General features: G+C 40.7%; 1 protein-coding gene across 6 annotated transcripts in view; it reads right to left on the bottom strand.

The window, feature by feature from the left end:
• Bivm (basic, immunoglobulin-like variable motif containing) overlaps nt 1-18,748 on the bottom strand; it is a 38,265-nt gene extending 19,517 nt beyond the window's left edge. For 2 of the 6 annotated variants that reach the window (XM_005007151.4, XM_013141390.3), the window contains exons 1-6: nt 18,356-18,534; nt 13,018-13,617; nt 5,310-5,436; nt 2,843-2,938; nt 2,453-2,557; nt 2,139-2,233 (exon numbers count right to left, since the gene is read on the bottom strand). In XM_005007151.4, the coding sequence (XP_005007208.1) occupies nt 2,139-2,233; nt 2,453-2,557; nt 2,843-2,938; nt 5,310-5,436; nt 13,018-13,495 (901 nt within the window). In that variant the 5' untranslated portion in view covers nt 13,496-13,617; nt 18,356-18,534. Of the gene's footprint in view, nt 1-2,138; nt 2,234-2,452; nt 2,558-2,842; nt 2,939-5,309; nt 5,437-13,017; nt 13,618-17,358; nt 17,690-17,727; nt 17,864-18,161; nt 18,300-18,355; nt 18,535-18,663 lie in introns of those variants that run through there. The other 4 variants (XM_013141389.3, XM_013141386.3, XM_013141388.3 and 1 more) reach the window with 4 other exon arrangements.
• Nucleotides 18,749-18,759: the final 11 nt, after the last annotated feature.

The raw sequence follows: 18,759 nt of genomic DNA, 5'->3' as shown, positions 1-18,759 counted from the left end.
TGAGATCTTGTGCAGAGGTCTCACAGAGGAGCACAGCTACTCATATACCCTTGAGGGAAGAGAAGTTCCTCCTCTATTGGGGGTCGTCATCCTCTTTAAGTGAGCACGCAGCTTTGGGAGGGAAAGGGACACCCGCCTTGCCAGTCAGATCAGCTGGATCAACCCTGGTGATCACTGAGGTGACAAATCTCCCTCACATCCTCCTCGTCCTTGACTGTAAATCCCCAGCTGCCTTGGAGTTGAGTCAGATCTCTCATCCCTATTACAATGCCCTATTGCAAAAATATTGAGTAAAGTCATCTTTCTGTTCCAAGAAGCATTAGGGCAATTTTTTCTTTGATAATAGAGGTGCTATCAAAAAATTCAGTGAAAGGATGATTGTAACAATTTAAAATGGAAACTGTTAAATAATACAAATAAGATAAATTAGTATATAACTAAGTCTTTAAAATCAACTCCATCAATATTCTTTTATAACCAAGACCATTATACAATAGAACTTTATTACTTTCTATTCTCCTATTTTATGATATCATACAGGTGTAGCAACACGTATTTTCCTTTCTTTCCCTTTTAGGAAACAGAACAGCAAATTCTATGCTATTTTTGAATGATTTTACTAGCACACTGTTATGGTTTGTGTTTAGATTTCCCCCCAAATTCTCATACAGTCATAGAGGCAGGCTTCCTGAATTTGTGATTAATTCATGGTCCAATGTTGGGATTATGAGTGTAAGTGCTACACTCACTCTAGGTTGGGTGTGACCTACATACAATATAAGGGACAGAAAGAGTCTTTTCTCCATGCTACTCCCCTTTTGTTCTTCTTTTTCTGTCTTCTGCTGCCATGAATTTTTGCTTCTGTCACATGCCACTCTGACTTGGAACCAGTCAAGTATGGACTGAAACCTCCACGAACTGTGAGCTAAATAAAGCTTTCCTCCTTTAACTTGAGGTGTTGGGTATTTTGTTGTAGCAATGAGAGAAAAGTAACCAAGACAGAGTTTGGTACCAGACATGAAATGGGCTCTAAGCCTCCTTTTGGACTCAATGGGGGCACTGTCATGGGCTCTACATCTTCAGCTGGACTCATGCAGGACACTGTCATGGGATCCAGACCCTCAATTGGATTCTTTGGGTCTTTTCATGCACTGCTTTTTTATCTGATTCTTTGGGTGACTATTATAAAATAATACTATAAATTATGTGTCCTGTATTAAAGTGTTTCCCTTGCAAACCCTCACTACAACACACACACACACACACACACACACACACACACTAGAAAACCTGGGCCCAAATAATACAGTGTGTTAAAGAAGGGCTTATAATATGATTTAAAGTTCTAAAACGTATAAAACGATTTAAAGTTCTAAAACTTCTACATATAGATATCAGAAAAGATAAAAAATATTAAACTAGATATTGAGAAGTAACCTAGAGATTACATCTTGGTTAAAGAGATATGAGAGAGCAGACACTGTTGGTGGTTTACATAATTCCATGAGTCAAAATAGCCAGTCGTGAGGGGGAAAACCAGCAGCAGCTCCTGATATCCACGCCACGTTGGAACTTAGGATGCTTAGGATGCCAAACAACCAGCCTGCCTCCGTGCTAAGCGATAGTGAACCTACTGATGCACGGCCTAGAGTCAAATATCCCACTTCCCCTACCCTCCTTCTTCTGTCCCCCCATTATCAAATGGGAACCAGAAATCTGAGCATCTCCTGGGAGGTTGACCATAGCAAATAAGGAGGACTTCCTTCTACCATCTTTTTGAAGGCAAATATTTTTATTACTGTTTTGCTCTTTTCTGATTAATGGTACTGCTCTATTCAATGTTCTGTTTTGATAAGTTCTATAGTGTTCTACATTTCATCTCATTTTGATATATGTGATTGAAAGAACAACTATTATAAAGATAACAAAATATACTGTGATACCTATTACTGTTATCCCGGTAACCTGCTGTGAAGTTCTGTACCAATTTCACTGTACGATCTTAGTTGGCTTTATTCTGTCCTGTTCTGTTGTATACTTTCAAAATAAAATTAAAAAAAAAAATAGCCAGTCTTTGAGACAGATTTTAACAAGCCCATGCACATGCATTTATATAAATCTTCTATATATTCACCTACCAGTTTCTCCAGCTGTTTTATTCTTCCCATGGGGCTTATATAGAACATAAGAGCATCCTTTTACATGGAAATGGTCATTAATTTGTCTAAACCATCTGAAAATAACAAAAAAAAGTTTGCTCATAGCAAGAGTTCTACAACAATGAAGGTCATTACTTCCATTCTGGAGAAATCCAGACATGGTATTAGTTTGGTGTATCTATGAAAGATTGAGGGCCAGCATCCACATACGCAGTGTACGACCAGCCCACCTACAGCTGAACTAGAAATAAGGCATTGCTACCTACTGAAGGCACGGAGTGGCAGCTTCATACCTCATGAGTGTGGTATTTCCAGTGAAAGGGCCAAATCTAATATCTTCGAATGGGGGTTGAAAGCCCAAAATATGTAAAGCCTCTTCTTGGGTAATAGGTGGAAGGCTATAAGAGAAACATTGCCTTTTATTTTACAATTCCAATCACATGCAAAACTGTCTCAATATTAATAAACCTATCTGACTGGCAAACCATTTCAGTAATATTTTTCTTTTTATGTTATTGAAAAGAATACATGCATATATTTTAAGCTACCAGGCTTACAACAAAGTGCAGATGTTTCTCTTAATTTGGGAAAAATATATTCTCAAAATCTGCCCTTATAGAAAAAGCAACATTAAACTACTTTCAATTTGGAGTTTAGGGAGACTAGTACATTGACATACTTACCTTCCAGCTCCCATTGTGCTGTATAAAAAATTCCAACAAGAAATTAATGAAGAGATGCCACAAGAAGTCTTATACTGTGGTCGGCTTATGCAGTACCTGGAAAATAAGACTGTTTTCTTCACTCAAATGAAAATTGAGAAACCATGATCTAAGTGTCAATATAGTGAAAACTTTGATTGCTTCAAGCAATGTAAAATCTTTTTCATTTTAAATACTCTTAAATTTATTAAACACTTAAAATCATAATAATCATAAATTGCTTATTTCAATAAGAATAGCTAACTACTAAAATGACGTTATCCAAAGCCATGGAAAACATTAATAACATCAACTACTAAAATTTCAGTCCAAATGCCAAGTTGAGCTGCAGACGTGAATATCTGTGACTTCTGAAATAATGGCAAAACAAAGCAAACCCTTGTCTCCACATACTAAGGTTTAAGAAGGATTTTTTTCAACTCACACTAAAAAACATCCATTTATCATGCGCTGAGTTCAGAGAAAGCCCTGGGCAAAAAGCCAACAGGCAGAAATGTCACAGAGGACTTTAACAGCAAGACACAAACATCCTTCCATGGCACTATGGGGGCCAGACGGTGTTCCAAACACAGTGGTCGTGTTTTAAGAGAAATGTCGAAGGCTGCAGACTTCAGTATTCAATTTTAAGGAATAAAACAGGTTAATTTTCAAATGACCTGTTCCTAATGAAGGCATTAATGAGGGGCCAAAATTAAAAACAGAAGTTCTGTTATCACCAAGCACAATTTGAGCCTTACTTGAAAAATTATTTGCAAAAAAAAAAAAGAAAGAAAGAATTGTATGAGCATACAGGCATGTACAGGTATATATCTGTGCATATAATATATTGATGCATATACAAATCAGCAATAACCTTTGAATGTATAAGCTGCACAAGGATCATTGAGACACTGTGATACCAAAAATAATAACGGCCAATTTAATATAACATAGTCATTATTCTGGGTTGAACTGTGTCTCCTAAAATGTTATGCCCAATTCCTGGGACTAGTGAAAGGGGCCTTATTTGGAAGGAGAGTCTCTGCAGTCAGATTCAAGTTAATATGATGTCAGTGCAGCAGCTTAAAACTTTCACCAACAACACTACTATCTTCTGTGAGTCTTGCACTCCAACCCTACCCTTATAATACGTTCCACGGAACAGAAGTCCTGGTGATTTTACCCTCAAAGCATTTGCCCCAAATCTCTCCTATTTGTAGTTTGATGGCCTCATAAAGCCTTTATGGCCTTATAGTTTTAAATAGTTAAGTACATTTAATATCATGAATGAAATATTTTTTCTTTAAAATAAAAACTGTGTTGTAAAGTAACCAAATAGTTTCCATTAATAAGCAAAAGCTCTTCTTACTAGAAAGCTAGGTAGTAGAAGTAGGAAGAACAATAGAACTTTTAAATATATTCATTTTTCAACACAGATTTAAGCGTGCATTGTCAATGACTTTGGCTGAAACTATAAAACAGAAAATGGAGGGGAACTGGAGATTACCTGGTGCTACTCTGTCTCCTCACTTAGCAGTGGCAGATGAGAAAGAAACAACTACTCAGTGTGAAATTCAGCTGCTGCCACCTTAATCCAGAAATCACTCTTAGAATCCCCAATGTCGGATCATCAGACCATCTATGGCAATATAAGTGTGTGGGATCACTTTCAGAACTGTTCTTAACTAAACCATTTAACTGGAATCTAATCAAGTCTTTATACCTGACTTCTAGCTTACAGGAAATAATGAAGTTTCGTGATAATTCAAACCACTAAAGGGAAAAGAAAACAAATTCAGAAGGTAAGATATATTCAAGATATTTGTCCAAGCCCCTTCAATGTCAGTCTCTACTATTTTTGTGAATTAAAACAAATAAATAAGTACATAAAGAAATCAGGCTATCGCCTACAATTTAAAAAAAAGATTAGAATGGGTCACAAGCAAACACACATGTGATTCATTATTGGCCCCCACTTTGAACAAGCAGGGCTAAAGACATTTCCAGAAAAATCTCTGAGAAATGTGAACTTAGCCCAGAAATTACACAAGGAAACAGTGCTGGTTTTACTAGGTATGACATCAGTTTGCAATTAAGTCATGTTTCAAGGATCCATACTTAGGTAATTTGATCTGAAATATGATAAATGTCATTATAGATTTGAAAATGCTTCAGCAAAAAAAAAACTAGGGATGTAATTAAATCAATAGGTAACTGCCATTAAATCTAGATAACCATCGGGTGGAACAGCACAGTAGACACCTACAACAGCCCAGCAAATTTGGGAAACTATGTCACACGGTGCAGTATACTGAATATTTATAAATCCAAAAAACATTCTTAATGCTAAAAATAGTTATCCTACATATAACTTATTAATTTATAAACAGCAGAACTATTGCCAAAACATACATTTTAAAAACTGAAAAAGCTAGCAACACAGCCTTACCATCGTCTGAGGTCTAATACTTTCCGCTGTTTAATATCTTCCAGGGGAGAATGCTGGGGGCACTCTCTCTGATGCCTTCCCTTCTTATCTGATGTTTTTTTCTTGGAAACTTGTTTCTTTGCATTGCCTAGGACACAAAAGGAATACAATAAGCAAAATGAGCATTTTGCTTCAGATGTAGTTAACCACTAAGATAAAATTATCTTCCAAAGTTAAAAAGTAATTCCCATTACTTCTATAAATATTTGCAAGTGTATTGCGTACTGTACATGTATTTTCAAGAATAGCTCCCTGCCTTAAAGACAAAGCGAGAAAGAATAAAAACAATTTAAACCCATGAATGTTATTTCCCATCGTCCACTTATATTCAACTTCCACAGCTAATCATTTAGCTGGTAAAAGACTCAATCACAAAAATCTTCAGCCACATCTATAAAAGCAAATCAACAGTAAAATATTAAACTAGACCACGTTCTAGAAAATGAACCCTTTCTAAAGGACAATAAAACCACATGAATGCAATCCTATTTAAAAAAAAAAAAAAAAAAAAAACACTGGATCCATTAACGGGATGATGTGGTACTTAAAAATATCTCCAGGCCTTCAGAGAGCACAAAGTGGATTAAGACCAACACACACACGTGCATTATTAAAATGAGATGCTGGTCCAAGGAGCCAGAATGGAAATCAAGTCTCGCTTCCATGTGTGTGGATGCACACACATGCACACGCAGGTTATAGGGGCACACATGCACACACCCACACATCCCTTCTGAAAGACACAGGAGACAACCAACAGCCGTTACGTACTGGGGCAGGGAAGGGCTGGGGCAGGGAGGAAAGCAGGCAAAAGCGAGAGTGAACATTTACCCTGCTCAGTTTTCATTTCTGAACCATGCCAATGGGTTATGCAGTCAAAAAAACTATGTAAGTTAAAGTGTTAATTAAAAAGCACCTAAACCTCATTTTGTTAAAATGCTATTAATATTTCAGACAGCTACACTCATATATTTTAATAGCTTTCACATATATCTATTTATATGAAATCATCAAATTAAATGAAGACTAACTTTCAATTTTTGATGTGTTCATAAATTATAAAATGTAAATTATATATGTACGTGCCTCGTATACAAACATGGCAAGGCATCTTTTATTCATCCAAAGAGCCCCAAGTCGTGTCACCCCAAAGCCAGTGGAAACCCAGGAGCCCTCGCTGCACCGGGAATATCTGTACAGTGCTAGATTAACAAAGACCATACAATCAAGGAAGAATTTTCCTTTGAATTATCCTTCCTGAGCCATCAGGAGGTGGCTGTGAGAATCTCCGCACAGAACTGAACAACCACTTGTAATGAAGCTCATCATGCTGAATTTCCTTCACTGGTGCAAGGAATCTTAGCTGGAGAACAGAAACTGACTTTCCATGATTTTACGGCCTCATAAGGACTTATTTCCAGAGTAGTTTTGCCTGCCACTTGCAGTTTTAAGACCAGTGAATTACGGAGATATGTGAGCTCACAGGCCAGAGCAGTGGGTCCTCGTACTTTTCCCCAAGGATGACCTGGCCTGCCCTCTGGGCCCTACTGGCTCACTCCAGCAATCCCCCCAGAATAGGCCAGCACATACTTTCAAAATGGGCCCATTTCATACAATCCGCATCTGGCCACAAACAGATCAGTCCGATGGGCAAAACTTCATTGAATGGGACAGAAGGAAACTGTTGAAGTGGAAGCTAAAGTGGGAATACGAAAAGCAACCTGAACACTCTGCTCATCACATCCGTTCATCACATCCATTTCAGTCATCTCTGCCTTTTGCTCCCTTTTTAAAAGCGCTTTTTCCCTTTTACTCCTCACTGCTACCAACAACGTGCCCATGTACCCGCAGCCCAAAATACAGTCATGTACAGACACACACACATGCACTATACTGGTGTTTAGAGAAAGGAATGAGGACAAATAAAAGAAAATCTAAGCTGGGCGTGGTAGCTCACGCCTGTAATCCCAGCACTCAGGAAGCTGAGGCAGGAGGATCATTTCGAGTTCGAGCCCAGCCTGGGCTACAAAGTGAGCTCACGGCCAGCCTGAACTGTGTAGAGAGACCCTATCTCAAAAAGACAAAAAAAAAAAAAAAAAAAAAGAAAAGAAAAGAAAGAAAGAAAATCTGCCATCATTTTTCCTTGAACAATGAGACAGAGTTCTGGGTAATCAATCAAAAGTGAGACAGAGAAGCTCAGGGAAAAGACAGTCAGGAAGAAAGAAAGGCCCAAGCACTGTGCATAAATTAGGGCCAAAGCTTGGTTGACTACTGAACCATGCACAGAACAGAGGTCCAGCTGCGCAGCTAAGGTTAAAAGAGTGGAAGCTGTTCCAAGAGACAGAACTTACAATTTGGGTCTACCAAAATCAACTGCTTCCCCAAACAAACAAACAAACACAACACAGCACTTTTTGAGTATACCAGAGTGGACGTAACAGTCCCACCATCTAGGGAAGACGGGAAAGTTATAGAACACGTGAGGAAGCTGGAAAAACACAATTATCAACAAAAAAAAAGGTAAGGCCAACTCTAGTATGACCCAGATTCTGACATCTGCAGATTATAATTTTAAAGTAGATGTTATAACTATGCACTATGAGATAGATAAAATGCTCTTTTATAAATGAAAAGATAGCAAATCGTTTCAGGTGATAAAGAAGCAATAAAGAAATGTAAACACTAGAAATCAAACACACAAATGAAAAAGACACAGCACACAAGCACTCATCAAAAGACAGTTTGAATCACCATATCAATAAACAAAATAGCTTCCAGCACTAGAAATATTGCCAGTGATAATGAAACATTTTATAATGATATAAGGGGCTGATTCTTGAAGAGGACAAAAAACGCATAAATATGTGTGTACCTCACAAGTTCAAATAATATTTGTTTGTTTGTTTGCAGCACTAGGGACCTCCATCTCAATTACTACTGTTGCTTCTGATGCTGGAAACACAGACACAGGGTGGGGGCAGCTATTTCTTCACTCCTCAACCCACAGTTTCAATCCCTTCCTCCTTTATAAACAGCAATTTCCAGAAGATTTAGGATGTTAGCACCTTTTTGCATGTAGGCAAGGAAAGATGCAGGTATTAAAAAAACACTCAGAATCCCTTAGGTTTACATAGCAGGTTAATCACAGCACAGACTCAGCCTACAGCAATTGAAGGACAAAAACAAACATCAAACCCTGGCGAATAGGTGAGTCAATTTCCAGAGTTACTATATCATAAGGTTACTTATGTAAGTCCAGTTTCTTAAAAAAGAAAAAATCACAAGGCATATAAAGAAAAACACTCACCAAGAACCATCTCTGAAAAACAGCAAAAGACAGATTTGCTAGACAATGATTTTAAAAGCACTATCTTAAAAATGTTCAAAGAATTAAAGAAAGATGGTTGTATGGATGATTTGGAAATAACAATGAAGAGACAGAAAACCTAAAAAGATATGAAAAATAATTTTTTAAGCTCAAAATTAAAATAACTGAAATGAAGAATTCACTAGAGGGAGTCTATGTCAGATTTGAGCACACAGATGGAAAGAATGATAGAACAATTGAAATTTCTGAGCCTGAAGAGCAGAAACAAAGAAATATTGAACAAAAGCTCACAGATCATAAGGGACCTGGGTCCACCAAGCGGACCAGCCTATGCATTGTGGGAGCTCCAGAGAAGACAGAAAGAAAGGGGTAAAGAACATACCTAAAATAAATAATGATAAATCATGGCTGAAAAGTTTCTAAGCCCGATGAAAGATATGAATATAGACTTCCAAGAGGCTTAACACAGGCAGGACGAGCTTAGAGACCCACACTAAGACAATTCATAATATAACTAGGAAAACATTAAAGCACAAAGAGAATCTTTAAAATAGCCAGGGGAGGGCCAGGGGTGCAGCTGAGTGGCACAGTGCCTGCCTGGCAAGTTCAAGGCCCTCAGTTTGACTCTTAGTACCAAAAATAAAATAAAATAAAATAAAATAAATAAAATAAAATAAAATAAAATAAAATAAAATAAAATAGCTTGAGGAAAGCAGCTCCTAAGACTCTTATGTTTAGTAACTCTGTCCTACACAAGTGAGAGCAAAATGAAAACACCCCCTAATACGAACTGGGGATTTAATTGCCACTCGGCCTACCCTGCCGGATATGCTAAATAGGGGATATGCTAAATAGGGTCCGTACAGCAGGCCAATCACAAACAGGCTGAAATGGAAGCATGCCTGGTGGTTACCCAAATCATGTAAAGGAATGAAGATCTCAGTGGAAGTAGGAACCCAGGCAATTATAAAAGCTGGTATTATAACTTTGGCTTGTTGCTCTACTTTTTGCATTCTGCATGATTTAGAGACTAACCCTTTTTTTAAAACCTATTTCTAATTTAAAAGTCAGTATTATAACTTTAGTTGGTACCTTCACCTTTTTCTATATTCTTTAAAAGCATAATGCATCAAATTGTTAATTTATGTTTTGGACACATAATGTACAAAGATGTCACACTACAACATCAATAAGTGAAAAAGGGTGAGAATAAAGCTCTATGAGAACAGAGCTTTATATATTATTGCAGTTAAGGTGGTATGATAAATTCAAACTGGAGTATTATAATGTTACAGTGTTCAATTTAATCTTCATGGAAACCACAAAGGAAATAATTATAAAATATATACATACAAACAAATGAGAAAAGAATTAAAACATTTCACTATAAAAAAAACTACATACAAAAAAAGCCAATAGTGCAGAAAACGCTAAAATGAAAGCTATAAGGCAAACAGAAAACAAACAGCAACATGGCAGCAGCCGTTCCTTATTAAAAATAATTTTAGGCTAGGGATTTAGCTCAGTGGCATAAGCACCCGCATAGCAAGCATGAGGTCATGAGTTCGATCCCCAGTACCAAAATAATAACAATAACAATAATTTTAAATATAAGTGGGTGAACTCTCCAACCAAAAAACAGATTTGTAGAATTTTTTTAAGGACCTATTTGCTTTCTATAAGGCAATCATTTTGGATCTAGAGACATGAGCAAGACTGCAGATATTCCAAGTAAACGGTAACCAAAGAGTACAGGCCTGACTATAAATAAGCCAATCACAAAAAGACCAATACTGTATGATTCTGTTTATATGAGAAACCCAGAGTAGTCAAAGTCACAGAAATAAAGAGTGGAATGGTGGTTGTCAGGAGTTGGATGATGAGGGAATAGGAATTATTGTTCATTAGGGACAGAATTTCAGCTTTGTAGGATGGACAGGTCTGGAGACAGTTGGTGGTAATAGTTGTACAACAATGCAAACACACTCAACGTCCCTGAACTAAAAAATGGCTGTAATGGTACATTTTATATCATGTGCCTTTTGCCAAAGTTTTTTAAATTCGCTATTAAAAGGGTTTTGGCCCAGACGGGACACTGTAGCCAGGAAAAGCCTCAACTGGAACCAGGAAGCCCCTATCTCCCCCACCCCTAGGAATTTACCTGTTGCACCATCTTCCCTCTCCTAGGAATTTACCTATGGCGCCAAACCTAGGACCAATGGGCTACCTGTGCATCCCTAATGCCCCCCTTAGGTTCCACCCCAAACCAAGGCTACCTATGTGCCTCACTCCACGTGTTCCACAGAGAGATCACCAAACGTGGGGTAGAGATGCTGCACCCCGGGGGGTCGGGGGGGTCTCTCCCTGAATTCCCAAAATAAAGGTCATTTATATTTCATATTTCTTATCTTTTCAGCCGCCGCTGGTCCTCCCCCACAGTTCTATCAGCTTTTTTTTAAAGATGGAATTAAACAGTGAAAAGATGATTTCACAGTTATAACTGGAGACTCTTACCACCCCCTCTCAGCAATGGACAGAGTAAGACAAAAGTTAAATAGAAGCCCAGACAAGGTCATCAACACACTCAAACATTTAGACCTAACTACTAATTACAGATGCACCCAGTTGCTACAGAATGCACACTGTTTCCACATATGTGTGGCTCGGTAATAAAACAAGCTTCAGGACATTTTAAAAGACTGAGCTCCTATGTTCCCTGTCCATCAAGAAATTAGATTAGAAGTCAATACTTAGAAAAAATAACCCAAATATCTAGAAATTAAGAAGCATATAATCCAACTAACTCATATATCAAAGAAGAAATTACACAAAAATGTACAAATATATCAAATTAAATAATAAAAACAAGGGCATCAGAAGTTTTGGGCTGAGGCTAACACAGTGAATAGTCTTTAGCTAATGGTGGGAATGTCTCAATCAGTGATGCAAGTGAATTCAAAAAGAAGAAACAAGGGAATCAAAAGAAATAATCAGAGCAGCAATCAATGAAATAAAAAACAAGCAAGTGAAAAAATTAGCAAAATGAAAAGCTGGATATTTGAAAAGACAAGTAATACCAGTGAGCTCCTCGCTTCAATGGTCAGCAAAAAGGAAAAACAAGCAAGGAAATTACCATTAATAGAAATGAAAGAGGATTGATTATTAAAGATACTGTAGTCCTTAGAGTCCAGCATTTATATGCCAAGTTTGCCAACTGCAATGAAACAGACAAACTAAAATTTGTCATAGGTCAACAGTAATGAAGACAACACCTTAATTACAGAGATTGTTACATTCCTCTGCAAGCCCTCAGAAAAAAGGAAAACACTTTCCAACTTGTCTTAGGAGACCTGTACAGCCTTAATTCTAAATCCTAAAAAGACACATTATGAGAAAAAGAAAATGAAAGACTCATTACCGATAAGTTTTGACATGAAGTGAAATTCTTTCATGCCCCTGAGAATGATAAAATAACAGCTGATGAAACAAATTCATTTTGCAAATAAAGAGACAAATGTATGAAGGTTTTTACAAAATCATCAAAGAAGCTTCAGGTAAAATACAAATCTCAATTCTACCTCTAGTAGTTGTACAACTTGGATGAAAATTATCCCCTTTCTTCACCAACATCCAGAGTGTCTCTACCTCAAAAAATGCCTGCATTACTGTGAGTTCCAGCAACAGACATGAAAAGCATTGGTGTCTATCACTGGACCACCCCATGCAATGGTTAAGGTTGTGCACTGTGACCTACGTGATAGGATCTTTCAAAACCGCAGTGAAATCATGGTGCACATCTGTAATCCCAGCACTCAGGAGGCTGAGACAGGAGGATCACAGTGAGTTCAAGGCCGGCCTGGGCTGCATAGAAAAACCCCGTCTCAACAAACGAACAGCAAAAGCTCTGCAGTACATGACCTATGCGGTGATATCTATGGGCTTTGAGGAGTGTTCCAAAAATTTTAACCATACAAAAAAGCTACAGTGTTACTATAGGGTAAAAAGAAAACTAGTTATGTTCTAGTTTACAGAATATGACTTTATATTTCTGCAAAACTGTGGAAGCACAGTGTTATTATAATATTTACATAATACAACGCTCTGATTCCCAAGCTCTCTGTAAATTTAAAGGTGAAGCCTGAAGTCTCCAAAGGTTCCACACTAATGAACCAAATGTCCTGTGACCAAGGTTACTTTCTTGCAACCACAATGACAAGCAAGATGATAACAATGCCTCCCATTCCGTATTTTACTAGGAAAATACCTCTAACGGCAAGACTTTAAGAAATGTGTTTGCTCCCTCATTGTTTTCCCATGTGAACTTCAGCGATTCTTTCTTACCTGACTTGTGTTTTGAATTTGTGGTCACTCCGTCAAATTCAGATTTATCAATTTCCCACGCGAGAGGTAGCTTGCCCAGGCTGTTGGATAAGTTTTCCAAGCTGTTTTCTTCATTGTAGATTATCTCCGATGCACTAGAGGAGATACCCAGGTACCTTGACGAATTATTTCCAGCAGACAATGAGGTGCTGTCAGGAAGGCAAGAGGAGCGGGCGGGGTTGGGAATTTTGTAGATGGAGGTTGCCTGGTTAAGGAAGGCATAGTCTGAACAGATGGCATAAATTTTTTCCCTAGTGTGAGTCACTGGACAGCTCCAGGGGTAATGGCCACCTCCTTTGGGGCCCAAGGGTGTGCCCGAGGCACTTGTGCAGAAAGACTCTACAGCACCTGGTAGATTCTCTTCTGGAGACTTCCTCTCTGCTCTGTGCTCAGCATTTCCAGGACCACTGGACCTTTCGGTTTCTGCAACGTTAGGCATTGAACACAACTGTAAAAGTTTCCCTTACTAGGAAGAAGCCACACCGGTTCTGCGTCTTGGAGAACGACTTGGACAACTGTTTACAACATTCTATAAAAACCTGAGAAGTGCAAAATGAGACCCTGAGAAAAGAAGGAGAAAAACAAATGATCAACAATCCACTCGATATTACAACAGGCCCTAAAATTAATCGTATGTTTTCTTCATTCAATGCACATTTATTTTATAACTTTGTATCCCAAGTTATAATCACTAACCACCTACCTTTCAAATTAGCTTAAAATAAAATATTAAACCAAAAAATTACAAATAATCCAATTAAAAATTGGGCAAAGTTCCAAATAGTTGCTTCTCCAAGGTTGGTACAGAAATGGCCAATGAGCTCCTGAAAAGGTGCCTGGCATCATTAGCCATCAAGGAAATGCACATCAAACCCACAGTGAAACAACTGCTTCAACGACTAAGCGGGCTGTAATCAAAAAGACAGATAATACCCAGTGTCGACGAGAAAGTGGAGAAGTTAGAACCTTCATTCACTGCTAGGAGAAAACCAAAACGGTTCAATCGATTTAGAACACAGTTCTTTGGACATCTTAACAGCATTACCATATGGTCTAGCAATTTCACTCCTACCTACATACTCCAGAGAAATGAAAACATATGTCTACCCGCATACACAGCAGCACTGTTCGTCACAGCCAAAATGAAGAAGCAACGTAAATGCTGATCAGCTGATGAAGGGATAAGCCTGGGATGTCCACACCTTGGAATCTTAGTTGATACTAAGGAGAAGAGGAATCCCAGGTACAACCCGAATGAACTTTAAAAACACTAAACTAAGTAAAAGAAGCCAACCACAGCACTAGACACTTTGTGATTCCATTTAAATAGAGTCCAGAACAGGCAAATCCAGCGACAAAACACAGATGAGTGTTACCTAATGCCAGAGCTAGCACGGCAGGGCTGCTTTCTGGAATAATGAAGATATTCTATTACCAGTTGTGGTGGTGAATGAAAGGCTTTGTAAATATACTAGAAGCCACTAAAGTCTACACTTCAAGAGGTAAATTTATGACATGTGAATTATAGCAATAAAGTTGTCTAGCAACAGTGTATTGTCAAGGTTATTTAAAAAGTATACAGGCATAAAAGATCTGTGATGATCAGTTATCGATTCAAATCAACAACCAACATGGATTTCATTTTAAAACTATTCTTAACCTGATTCCACCACCAACAACAACAAAAAAAGGATCGAATCCAGATATCACTAATTTTTGATAGACTGCAGGAAAAAGTGAATCTCAAATCTAAACTGATTCCTCAGGGAAGAAAACAGCCACGGAGTCAGTAACACCTGTGAGCGTCCAGAGAAGCTGGAGATTTATGAAGATAAGAGCTTCTTGATGGGTCACACTGTCACAGGTAACATGGGGGGAGCCTTTCCAGGGGTCTGGCAGGGTATGACAGTTTTCAGGGCTCTAGCGACAAAGTAGCACAGAAGAGATTCAGTCCACTATGGGAATCAGTTTGTCTTTTAACAGTTAATATCTCTCCCCACTTGCTTACTTTAAAAACTAGAAATGCAAATCACTTCCCTAGGTTCCAGAAAATGATTCTATCAAAACCATCATTCGAAAACCTCACACAGAAGCCTCTAAAACACTAGGGAATGAGAGATGACTCAGGCAGGGGCCCTGGATTTTCTTGATCCTAATCTCAGAGGAGATCCTAGTGAAAACCCAACTACCTTTCATGGAATTTGAGGAAAGGGGCAAAATATTGCCTCTGGGACCAGCTCTTTTCTATGGCTCTTTGAAGTCTTTAGGAAGTGTGCTCACTGGGGACACTTAGAGACTATTCTCATCTAAAACACAGGCAAAAGGAAATGTCTTAATTTGAGCCCAAAAGTTAGGACTGAGCCTCTTGGAAGCTAAAGCCAACAAAGAAAATTTCACTTAGTAAAGAGTGCAGTGGTCACCAGGTGTTGTGGCACATACTAATAATCCCAGCACTCTTGAGGCTGAGGCAGGAAGACTGCTGTAAATTCAAAGCCAGCCTGGGCTATAAAGTGAGTTCAAATCCAGGCTGAAACTGCATAGTGAAATCCTGTCTCAAGAAGACAAAACTTTTTTTTTCAAAAAGTGTAGTGTCCTTTCTTTCTTTCTTTTTTTTTTAATGTCCGGGGGTTTGTTTACTATTAAACATGGTCACTGGACAAGAATGATCACATTGGTCTTACAAAAACAAAAAGATGATCATCAACATAAAGATTTGCTTTACATGGATTCTCACTCAAAACCAAAGGTATCAAAAGTTTATCTGAACCACTATTTATGAGCATTTCTCTTCGAAAACCTATGTAATGTTTTTCTATTTTATTATATAAATAAAATATATTCTAGAAAAACTGCAATGTACCAAATGATATTCCACAGAAAATGAAAAGTATGCAAAACCCATGACCCCATGACTCAAAGAGCGTTTCTTTTCTTTCCTAGTGCATCTGCTTCATGTCTACTGTCTCTCTCTCCAGTGAGTACAGAGCCAGAGGAGCTTCTCCTAGTGTGTCTGTCCTGGGTACTTTGCTGAGGTCCTAGCTTTCTCAATGTGACCTAGGGACAATTTATTTCTGACACCAGAGTCACTACAGACACTCATTACTGGATTCATGATGCAATTAAAGCCTCAGGAAATTCGGAGGCTTAGGAAGATCATCCGATCTACCCTCAGCCGGCAGTTGTCATTCCTAGTCACTGCATCTGTCTCCTTCTGACTGTGTAAGTACAAAGCATTCTCAGTCCGACACCACCCGCCCCTACGTGCTCACATTTCTAATCTGACCTCCACATACTAGAAAACTGCTTGCTACACAGAGATGAACATAGCACTTCCCCACTTCAAACCCTCTGCCCTTGGAACGAACAAAAGACCAACTTCTCTGCCTCCTTCCACTTGTACCTTACCAGCGCTCCAGCCAGACTGCTTTTAGGTTTTCTGAATCCTGTTCCCCAGCACAGTGGTCCCCTTTCATTAATTTTGGCCCATTCATCTTTTAACCCCCACTTTTTAGGGAAGGTTTCTTAGCTTTACAAAGGAAGTCCCGGTCACTTGTGCATACTCTGCTGACTTGCACAGGTCTTACAGGGTGCGATGCTACCTATGCTGTGTGTTTATATATTTGCCTCCTGCAAATCTGATTTCCCTGGAGACTGCGCTCTGAGGCCCTAGGATGCTGTTGCAGAAGTCTGGTTCAGCCTGCACCCCGCCAGACATTATCACAAGCCTTCGCTTTACCTGACTGTCATTCCTTCATCCCAGCTAGTAGGAGTTGCTAGAGTGAGACTTACTAATAAAACTGATGGCTCAACTTAATCGTTTATCCACATTATGTCAAAGGCAACAGAAGTACTGTTTTGTTGTGTGCGAAGCATAATTTTACGAAACGCCAAACTTTTCGTGCCCCGACAGAGGAATGAATGATTTGTGAAAATCACTGCAACGCACTGGTCCCTAAAATAAACACCATTTATAGAACGCATCGCCTAGATGATAGTCGTTTCAGGTTATATTTTAAGTCTGTATTCTTAAGTATTAGGTTTATTTGGGAACTGATCATAATTTTTTAAGTCTCAGTAAAGCCTTCCACATAGGACGAATATTACTCTCTGCGTTTTGTCTCACGGGGTCAGTTAGGTGACATACTAAGCACTGAATGTGTGTCTGAGGGCGAGATCAGAAGCACTGATCTCCAGCCTCTTCTCCAGCTCTCCACCCAGCGCCCTCCCCGCGCCCTCCAGGTCCCGGGTCTCAGCATCCGCCCCGCGCCTCCCTTCCCAGCGCATAGGCCTTGGAAAGGATACCGGGGATCCTCCCGCGCTCGGCGCCCGCCTGGCGCGCAGGCTCCGGGGGAGGCCCGGGCGTCCCACAGCCTCCTGCGTGAGTCGCGGCCCAGGCGGCCTCCGAGGCCGCGCGGCGAAGCAGACCGTGGCGCAGGCCGGGCCCCAGCCGCGAGGAGCACAAGTATACGGGAGCGGCGGTGCCGAGAGGCGCGGCTGCGCCCCCTGCCCACCGCCCTCCCGGCGGCCTCCGGGCCGGGCGTCCTGGATCCCAGGAGTGGCCACAAACAGCCAGGCCTCCCCGCCCTCCTTCTCTCCTCCCTCGCTTCGGGGCCCGCCGACGGGGTGCGCCGCGAGGGGAAGCCTGGATCCTGTCTAGGAACTGGGACGCACCAGTGCCGAGGTGCCTTGCAGGGTGCGACGCGCGCAGTTATTGTCCCCGGCGGAGAGGGGAGGGCCCCATTCGGGCTTCCGATGAACACGTGGATGGCATTAAAGACAATGGTGAAATATATAAACAGAACCCCTCTGCCTTGGCGCCGGCCAGGCCTCCTTGGGTGCACCAAGTCACCCGGCCGTCCGGGCTTTCGGGGCCCCTGGCATAAGGGAGGGGAGGACACATGGTGAGGCTCCAAGTCCTGGACTCTCGCAACGCTCCCGGGACCGCAGGGTCCCGGTGCCAGCGTGCAGGGGGAGGGAACGGCCTTGCGGAGCCTGGCGAGAAGACGCGCGCCAGGATAGGGCCGAGATCCACTGGAGCACCTGGAAACCAAGCTTTGTCTTCCAGAGAACTGATCCCTTATATCCCTGGCAACCCAACTCTTCACCTTGCTTCTCTGGTGGAACCGTCACCTCCACTGGGACGCGACAGGACTCCCGAGAGATCAGGACCCCTAGCGGCGCAGCGGGGGTGGAGGAGCACAGAAGGCGCGCGTGGCCCCCCGCAGTCTCTGCGGAGAGCCGGGCGCGCAGGAAGCACAGCTGGCGGTCACCTCGGCCCCTGTCCTCTGCTCTGTTGTACCTTAGGCCTGTCCAGCCGGTTCAGGTCGCTGTGGCCGCGGTGGAACCCAGTAGTCACTGCTTCCAGCGCGCCGCCCGCGACGCGCCCCTCGTTACCCTGGCGTACTGTCCCATTCGAGCGCGCGGGGACAGCGCTGTGGACCGCGGTGCCTGGCGATAGGTCATCGGATATCACCAACTGCACTCTTCTCTCTTCCTTCCCAGTACAGCCGCGCTTTGCACGTGCGAAGGATGTGGTGATCCCACAACTACCACCAAAAAACAAAATAAACAAACAAAAGTCGTAAAATCTTAGCTGAGTCTCCAGACCTTGCGTGCCTCTCTCGGGCATCTGTTCCCCGAAAGCAGTGACCGAAAAGTAAAGACTGGCTAAGAGGTGGTTAAAAAAAAAAAAAAAAAAAAATG

The sequence above is a fragment of the Cavia porcellus genome, unplaced genomic scaffold (assembly GCF_034190915.1).
Source record: "Cavia porcellus strain 051 isolate PalLab524CR breed Dunkin Hartley unplaced genomic scaffold, mCavPor4.1 scaffold_4, whole genome shotgun sequence".
Taxonomy (NCBI): Eukaryota; Metazoa; Chordata; class Mammalia; order Rodentia; family Caviidae; genus Cavia; species Cavia porcellus.
The sequence above is the reverse complement of the archived record's forward strand: the minus strand, read 5'-3'. Positions and strand labels throughout refer to the sequence as shown.